At 37.2% G+C, this 9,973-nt stretch overlaps 1 protein-coding gene across 2 annotated transcripts in view; it reads right to left on the bottom strand.

Moving 5' to 3' along the window:
• Window positions 1-662: 662 nt before the first annotated feature.
• Window positions 663-9,973, bottom strand: part of LOC150075869 (uncharacterized) — a 562,710-nt gene continuing 553,399 nt past the window's right edge. For both annotated transcript variants that reach the window (XM_090387076.1, XM_090387077.1), the window contains one exon: window positions 663-4,705. In XM_090387076.1, coding sequence (XP_090243202.1) covers window positions 732-4,705 — 3,974 coding nt within the window. In that variant the 3' untranslated portion in view covers window positions 663-731. The remainder of the gene's footprint in view (window positions 4,706-9,973) is intronic.

Genomic DNA, 9,973 nt, shown 5'->3' with positions numbered 1-9,973 from the left:
ATAATCATTCATGATCACCACAGGAAACAACAGTTTGTTCATGCTATACTCATAAAAAAAGAATAAGATAAAATTTGCACTCTCAATTATTCCGTGATATTTAAACTTATATACTGTATATATATAACATATATTTTTTTATATTAAAAAATCGCAAGAAATGTGTTTTTCAAGATAATTTTGTGGAAATACCATATGCAGAGATGGTATAGTGAAGAGGGGTGTCTAAAATTACTTCCGTATAACAGGTTTTGAATCCTTTCAGGTGTATTGTATAAATTTAAAGTGGAACACGGTCAAGCTTGTGTGTCGTTTTTGGCGACTTTCAGAGCCAGGACCGTGCAATGGTATTCTGGAACTCCATGGTTCCTGGAACGCATGGTTCCTTTTGGAGCTCCTTTCATGTCGGAGGCACGAACTTCATTAGTTCACCCTTCTTTTGTACAATTTGGTTCATAGCGATGCCTTATTGAATGATAAAGATAAAATGGCCTCCTGGTGCTACTTAGCATCAGTGTCATAGACTGCCAATCCATTCTAGAAATTTGTACTGTTTCTTCTGAACAGTTTTTGTCTCTTGACGTCTGAATCTATAGAAAACTATAAAAAATAATAAAAACTGAAACCACTGTACCAAGTTTTCTAGTGTATTACTTTATCCCACCCCCCAGCCCAGTGATTTCTCTCACAATGTTTCGTTTGTATGAATCTTGTTTAGTTGCAACTTTATCTCACTCCTTGCGTGGTTTTTTCTGGTGTGTAACCGAAGCCTTTAGTTTTTTATCCAATCTTGCAGAAATGGCAGGAGAACTGGTTTGAAATGCTCGTTGCTCTTTCTCGTTCTTTTTTCTCTTCAGTGCTACTTTCGGAGTCGACTTAGTTGCAGCGATAATTCGGAATGAACGACGTAAAACCGAACCTTTTTCTTGTGCAGTTGATCTATCTGTAGTTGAACTACCTGAAACTGGGCCTTTTGATTTTGAAGTTGACGATTCACGTGTTGATCTGCGTAAAATTCGACCCTTTTCTTGTGAAGTAGATGTTTCTCTTGGTGCAGAACTGCGAGCGGCCCGGTTTTTTTCTTTTGCACTTGATGTATTCACAACGGAACTACTTAAAACTGGACCTTTCGATTGTGGAGACGAATCACATTTAGAAGTAGATAAAACTGAATCGCTCTCTTGTGGAGGAGATATATCCACGAATGCGGAGCTAGTTAAATCTGAACCTTTTTCTTGCGGAGGTAAAGTACCAAGAGGAGTAGAACTGTGTATCAATGAGTCTTTCTCTTGTGCATCTGATGTTTCTGCAGCGGAACTGCGCAAAATGGGACTCTTTTCTTGTGGAGACATGTTTATAGAACTACGTAAGACTGAATCATACTCATGCGAAATTGGAACTGATGTATCCACGAGTGTGGAACTGGTTAAAACTGGACATTTCGCTTCTGCACTTTTTGAATCGGAAGGCCCAGAACTGTTTGAAATTGAGCATGCCTCTTGTGTAGTTGACGTGCCAGAATGTCTAGAATCGTGTAACACTGACTCTTTCTCTTGTTCAGTTGATGTCTCCATAGTGGAACTGCTTAAAACTGGGTCTTTTAATTCTGGTGAAGAATCGCTTCTAGCATTACGTAAAACTAGATCGTTATCTTGCTGAACTGACGTATCAACGATTGTAGAACTGGTTAAATCTGGGTACTTGTCTTGTGGAGATATTGAATCATAAGGTATCAAAATGCTTGAAACTGATCCTTTCTCTTTTGGAGTTGATTCTCCGGTGGATTTAGAACTGTGTAAAACCGACTCTATCTCTTTTACAATTAATGTATCCATAGCAGAACTCTGCAATAATGGGCCTTTTGGTGGTGGCGTTGACAAATTACTTCTAAAACTGCATAAAGCTGGATCGTTGTCGTGTATAGTTTTTGTATCAACGAAACTGGTTAAATCTGGACCTTTCTTTTGTGAACATGAAGTACCAGAGTCTCTATCCTGTGCAGTTGATGTTTCCATAGTGGAACTGTGTAAAACTGGGTCCTTTGATTGTGGAGACGAATCACTTCTAGAACGACGTAAAACTGGATCGCGCTCTTGTGGAACTGTTGTATCCACGAGGGTGGAACTGATTAAATCTGAACCTTTCGCTTGTTGAGTTTCTGGATCAGGTCTAGAACTGCATAACACTGAGTCTTTCTCTTGTTCAGTTGATGTCTCCATAGTGGAACTGCTTAAAACTGGGTCTTTTAATTCTGGTGAAGAATCGCTTCTAGCATTACGTAAAACTAGATCGATATCTTGCTGAACTGACGTATCAACGATTGTAGAACTGGTTAAATCTGGGTACTTGTCTTGTGGAGATATTGAATCATAAGGTATCAAAATGCTTGAAACTGATCCTTTCTCTTTTGGAGTTGATTCTCCGGTGGATTTAGAACTGTGTAAAACCGACTCTATCTCTTTTACAATTAATGTATCCATAGTAGAACTCTGCAATAATGGGCCTTTTGGTGGTGGCGTTGACAAATCACTTCTAGAGCTGCATAAAGCTGGATCGTTGTCGTGTATAGTTTTTGTATCAACGAAACTGGTTAAATCTGGACCTTTCTTTTGTGAACATGAAGTACCAGAGTCTCTATCCTGTGCAGTTGATGTATCCATAGTGGAACTGTGTAAAGCTGGGTCCTTTGATTGTGGAGACGAATCACTTCTAGAACGACGTAAAACTGGATCGCGCTCTTGTGGAACTGTTGTATCCACGAGGGTGGAACTGATTAAATCAGAACCTTTCGCTTGTTGAGTTTCTGGATCAGGTCTAGAACTGCATAACACTGAGTCTTTCTCTTGTTCAGTTGATGTCTCTATAGTGGAATTGCGTACCACTGAGTCTTTGTCTTGTGCAGTTGAGATTTCAGAAAAGAGATCTCTCTTTTCTGAAATTGATTTATCCACCAGTGTGGAACTGGTTAAATCTGGACTTTGTGCTTGTAAGCTTGTATCAGAAAACCATGAACTGCGTAAAATGGGAACTTTCTCTACTGGAGTTAATGCACAAGAAGACCTAAAACTTTGTACCGTTGAGTTTTTCTCTTCTACAGTTGGTGTATCCGTATTGGAACTTCGTAAAACAGAGCCTTTTAATTGCAGAGTTGACGAATCGTATCCAGAACTGCATAAAATTGGATCTCTCTCTTCTGGAGAAGATGTATAAATGGATGTAGAACTGCTCGAATTTGACTCGTTCTGTTGTAGTTCTGATAAATCAGAAGTCTTCGAACTGCATAAAACTGGACTTTCCTTTTGTGGACTTGATGTATCAATAGCTGTAGAACTATGTGAAATTGTACTTTTCTTTTGTCGCGCTGATGTATCAGCAAGTGCAGAAATCTGTAAAATCGGCCTTTCTTCTTTTGGAGTTGACGAATCAAGTCCACTATGGCATTTATTTTTCATAGTCGATGATTTTAGTCTAGAACTAAAGCCTTTCTTTTGTGCAGTCGATGAATGACTTCTATAGTTACGTAAAAATGGACCTGTCTTCAGTGCAACTGATGAACGACGTCTAGAGCTACATAAAGTTGGACCTGTGTCCTGTGTAGTTGACAAATGGCGTCTAGATCTACGTAAAACTGGGCCTGTCTCTTGAGCAGTGGATAAATCAGGCTGAAAACTGTGTACAGCTGGATCTTTTTCTTTTAGAGATGTTGTTTCAATAGATGTAGACTTGGGGGCTTTTTCTTGTGTGGATGAAAGATCTGAAGGTTGAAGCTCTTGCACAGTTGAAAAAGCAACTGTTCCGCAAGTTTCACTGGATGTATCTGAAGATACATCCAGTGTATCTGAAGATACATCCAGTGTATCTGAAGATACATCCAGTGTATCTGAAGATACATCCAGTGAAACTTGCGGAATTGTTATATCAATAGGTCTTAAACTACCGCTATCTTCCAAAACTACAGGATCAGCGGGCCTATCATCGTCTAATTTTCCATCCTGTGTTTGCGAACTTGCAGAATCTTCTTTCAAAGAACTAGATACCAGCTGTTCTCGAAATTGAAGTGATTTAGTTCCTAAATATACAATATGCAATTCTCTAGTTTTAGTTGTACTTTTTGAATCCAGAGCTAAAGGTTTAGAAGGTATCATTGAATGTTTTGTTGTTTGGCTTCTCGTATCAGTATGTGACTTGAAAATTTCTGGTACTAGATCTGAATAATCACATGAAGATGTATATAAGTCTTCAGTACTTCTAGAAATTCTTGTTTTAATAACCAAAGAGGCTTTTTCGGCGGAAGCTCTGTAGCGTCTCTGGTTGGGAGGCAAAGAATAGCATCTTCTCTTCCTATGGTGCCTTCCATGAATTGTTTTATGACTAGTTTTGCTTTTATCTGCCTTAAGAATACCACTGAAAAGTAATCCTCGAGATAATGAATTAGCCTGAAGTGGCTTTACATTGGGCTGAACAGCGGCAAATGACAAATTAGGTAAGGGCAATTTTCCGATTGATGAAACAGCAGGAAGCGATTTATTGGAAGAACGTTTTTTAAATCCTTGGTTATCATTATTATCATCAGCAGCATCAGAGGATGATGAAGGCATGTCTCGAAGACGGGCAATACATTGAGAAACCTTCTTATGGATGGATATGGGATTCACATATCTTCTAGTCATTAAGTTTGTCTTCAATATCTCGTTCCTTAGGACATCTAAAGAAAAAGAAAAACAAAGTCTTCAACAAATGGTTTTATTTCTCTTGCTTCGCAAAATAAAAATGTAAAAAATAACATTCTTTTTACCCGCGATACGCGCCTTCATAATTATTCATTTTCTGCAAGAGCACAGAATAAAGTATGTAACTGTGATCAATAGCAACCTTCACTGGGTTACTATTATTCAAATGCTATGGATTCTGCTCGTTACACAAAGCATAAAGATTAATGCTAAAATTTTACAAGTATTTCCAACAGTCCACGTTGCTCGATTCTATACCTTCTCTACTGACATTAATATCTACACAATTTTCTTACCGAACTGGTAATTATACTAATAACAAAATGTTTTGAACGAGAGATTATACAGATCTCTTGAACCATCCCAAATGTTACAATGTAAGTTTAGATCAGAAACGCATTCTAGGATATATGCCCTAAGAAGTGCCGGCATTCTTTTCTATAGAAAACGCCATCTTTTCATTCAGATGGTCCATTAAATACTGTATATTCGGAAAGAAAGTTTTTGGAAAATTGACGATCCCACCAATGATTAACCTCCCCTCCCCCAACTTGAATTAGACAGAGAAGGCTTTTTAAACATGCAGTATTCTTTTTAGACTTCCAATATTCTTAAAAACCAGAGAGTGAAAATGCTAATAATGTTACTCATATTTCTTTATGTACATGAAGAACTTTGATGTCAATATTAGCTGATTTAAGCACCTCAGGTATATCTTCTTCTTCTTCTTCTTGGCTGTACGCCATATTGGAATTATCAGTATCAGTAATTTGGATTCACTTTATGGTGAGGGTGCTTTATGGTTTATTTATCTAATTTTTTTAAACATTTTTTATAAGAGAAGCGTGAAATTTGAAACAGTATTGAATCTACAGATAAGAAACCACACTGTGGAGTAACATATCAAATCTGCAAACAACTTAAATAACAAACCAAAATTGAATTTGCTTTTATATGTATATCTATATTTCATGTAAGGAGATTTTTTTTTTAATGTAAACTGTGATAACTTTTAATTATAACGAATCAGACGAGGGCATATCATCCGAACGTGCAGGAGGGGTGGCCATGCGTCTGAGTCCACTGGAGACTACTAGAAATGATCAAAAAATATTTATCCGACTTTTACTACGCAAAATGTAGAGTTGTTATTAATAAAAACTGTTATCTGTGATGAATTTTTTTGCACGTCAGCAATAATTTCTGAAAGCCACCACTAACAAAAAAAAAAAAGAAAAGAAAAAAAAAAGAGAACTTCCAAAAAGCTATTGGGAGGGGATCTGGCGCACCCAGATCCGATGTATTTAGACAGCAGAGAGTATGATCCTATCATACTCTCTGCTATTGGGACCAGCATACATATTCAGATACACATTACAGTAGTGAGGGTTCTTTAGAACTTCACTACTATATGTATCTGAACCAGAAACTTGACCAAAAAAAAGGCCTGATTTGAAAACGTCCAGATGGCTACTGTATCACTAAGAGTACACTCACCTCAACTGTTGAGGAACCACTACATATGCAAACAGATTCCCGCCCTCCCGACAAACCAGATCTTGCCTACTGTGACAGTTTTCCAAGTTCAGTGATGAATACCGAAAATACATGGATTTAGACGGTATCCCAATAGATAGAGATGAGATTTGCAAATATATCCTATTCACAAAAGGTAAAATGGGTAACTAAAAAGATCTGTCAGTTGACTTCTGTGCCCGGGAAGATGATGGAGTCCTTAATTAAGGATGCAATACAAGATCATCTGGACAGGTAGGGAATTATAATGGAATCACAGCATGGCTTTCTTAAGAGCAGATCATGTCTGATTGATCTAATTAGCTACTACGACGTTGTCAGTAAAGAATTGGATAAAAAGAATAACTTTGATATCATTTACTTATATTTTAGAAAAGCTTTTGATACAGATGAACGCCTGTTGTATAAATATGGCATTAAGGGCAAGTTAATATTACGGATAAAGGGATAGTTAGGTGGTAGAATACAGGGAATAGTTACAATGATCGTGGACTAGTAGACAGGTTGCTAAAACAGCTGGTGTTTTAGGATTTTGTTAAGATGTGATTATTCCATTATACATTAGACTCCCGAATTATCTGGGGTAGGTGAGAAATAAATTCACTTGGATAATTCGCATCACAGAAACTTTGGCAAATGTGTAAATTAATTATTGTATTTATAAAAGTATAGTACACCGTGAGAAGATTTGACTTAAAATTTAATAATGGTACTATGTAAATTTAGTAACATCATTTTGTTAGCGAGAGCGGCGTGTCCCCTTGTTGAAGACGCATACAGACACAAATAAAATTAAAAAAAAAAAAAAAACTCAAAGAAAGAAATGTGACTAGGCTGAGCTAGAACTCTACTAACTCTTGTGAAATTCGGAAATTTTATCTAAACTTAAGGAGAGATTGGATAAATAGTTGAAAGAAATAGGCAAATGAAACTTGTTACTTTATGTAGTTGGAGAAGCATGTTACGTGGTTTTCCATGGAATATAGATTTCTATAATAACCACTCTCATACCACATGAATATTAAGATAGTTTATTTAACTATTAACTAAATTACTATACATTAAGTTAACGTTTCGGGAACCTTGCCGGAACGGAACCCATCCTCAGACTACACATAGGCTGTTTTTTAAGGACAGAATGTATGGTCTGAGGATGAGTTCCGGCAAAGATTTCCGAAACGTTATCTTACTATATAGTGAATTAGTTAATAGCTAAATAAACTATCTTAATATTCACGTGGTATAAGAGTGGTCATTAAAATTTAATGTAACTGTGATTTTTTTTATGATAACGAATGAAACCAGGACTTTTCAGCGTGCTGTGGAAGAAAAGCAAGCCCCCCCCCACCCCGACCTGATGCAAAATCTGCATATATATTTCTCACAGAACTCAAAAATACTTGTAAATAAATACAGCATTAATACTCATCACGACTAGTGAGAGGCGAGGGGTGGGAAACTCATTGCATATCTGTGTAATCCTATAGGTAGAGCAGAATCTCATAGCATTAACAGCATAAGATTATATGAACACAGTCTTATAATAGGAACTAATATCAAGGACATCAAGAATTCACATATCAACATACTCAGTCCTTGAGCTACAAGTAATTCGCAACAGTACAATAAACAACATAAATATGACATATAGCAGCTTGAAAAACAATTACTCTTTTCTCTTAAGCGACAAAATATCATATTAAGTTATCTTCTTCTTGAAAGCCCGATACATCGTGAACGTCCTCTTGTTCTTCTCTCTCACGAAATTCTGCCTCCTCGGGATGTCTTCTTCTCATGTGTTCATCCATGTACTGTTTCGTCTTTAGGGCTTTCTTACAAACCCGGCACACGTACAGTTCGCGAACCTCAGCGTGGAGAAGTTTCTCGTGGCGACTTCGATCCTGAAACCAGTAAAAGGTATTCGTGCAATAACGACAGGGAAAGCCAGTGGCCATCTTCTTTTTCCTTCTCTTTTGTGAAAACTCTCGCTTGTTGTTAGTCCAGTTTGTATCAGCTACTCTTGTTGGTTCTTGTTCTTGATCATTGATAGACTGAAGTGGCAGATTATCTGCCGTCTTCTTTTCCTGAAAGAAACGTTTGTGTAGTATTTGTATCCGGCGATCTGAAAAAATAAAGAGGAAATATAGGTCCAGTAAGCCACTGGAATGGAATCAACTTAGTGAGTGAAATGCCTCTAATATATTTGAACTTACTGTAACTGCTGCGGGAAATGAATAACACTTAACATATGCACGCAAAAAGGAAAATAAAAGAAAATCGCATTCAGGCCCTCATTCGAAGCAATACTTTTATTGTCACATGAATGGAAAACGCCCCCTCTACACCCATAAGATGCTAAAATCAACGTGCACAAAGTAACCCCTTGAAAAGAAAAAAAAAATAATAATAAATAATCGAAATTATCTCTCAAACCGATGTTTGTTATCTTTCTGACGCTACGGATCACGCCTTGCGATTAATAAATTTTACTCAGACCATCATTATATTTTGCACCTTTTGATGTTTTATTAAAATTATTGGACAATTAAATCAAAGATGAGAAAAGGATTGAAAGTGCTGAAATGAAATTTATTCGCAGAACCAATGGCTATAGATTATTGGACAAGAAGAAAGTTCTGATATTAATAAAGAATTATGTATTGATCCAATAATAGATAGAATCTACAAATACAGAGGAAAATTGATTAATCATTTGGATAGGATGCATCTAGTAAGATTACCAAAGAAGATTACGAAATATCGGCCAGTTGGAAGAAGAGACCCAGAACGTCCGAAGAAAAGATGGACTGAGACCGGAATAGGCCATCTGGCCTAAATCCATGAAAGGATGATAATGATGATGATGATTAAAATTATTTTAATTTATTATTATCAAAGCATTATTAGAATGGATTAGACCAGAATAGAAATTTGCCTGCAACAAAAATAAATGAAAATAGCCTTCCATTTTTAAACAAAAATTTAAATCAGTTACTGGTTTTTGACGAATTCACAGTTAAGTGCTCGCGGATCGCCAGTGGACCCTCAGACCGCAGAATAAGAAATTTCTCTTGACCACAACAGACTCTCTCTCTCTGCCCATACGGCCCTTTGGTAAGATCAGTTACCGACTGATCAATGCAAGATTAAGGGCTCGCGGATCACCACTGGTGTCCACACCACAGGTTAAAAACCGCTGCTCAGGCCTACTCTGTCTGCCTATACAAAAGCACATAGCCACATTGCTCGGATAATTCACCTGAAGATCGATGAGCAATATCCACGTTATGGATATTGCTCATTAATGTCCTTCTTAGAGCTCAGCAACACTATACAAACTCTAAAGATAAAATATCATTTTCATTTCCTGATACCATTGTCCATTAAAAAGCCAGTGAAGCCTGTGGCACAGTAACGGTATGAAATTTGGTACCATGCAAAAGTTTTGCTTGATGACTACTATGAATGTGTCCTTTGGCTTGGAAGGGAGAAAAGGTAACGTGGTCACTGATAACCTTGACTAACTGCATCAGCTCTTACGTTTAAATCTTATGTTCATCTGTCTAAACCAATCAAATCACGTTGTTGTTGGTGGTGGGATTCTTGACAAAGCGAATTTGTTCCCGTGGCTCGCCAGCTGTTGTGTGGTTGTTGTATGTGTCTGTAAACGGGCTGATCTGCATATTGTGCGTGCTGAAAAACCTGGA

Source organism: Mastigoproctus giganteus, chromosome 13 (assembly GCF_048544385.1).
Source record: "Mastigoproctus giganteus isolate SK-2022 chromosome 13, ASM4854438v1, whole genome shotgun sequence".
NCBI classification, from domain to species: domain Eukaryota; kingdom Metazoa; phylum Arthropoda; class Arachnida; order Uropygi; family Thelyphonidae; genus Mastigoproctus; species Mastigoproctus giganteus.
Note: the sequence above shows the minus strand (reverse complement) of the source record. Positions and strands in the feature narration are given on the sequence as shown.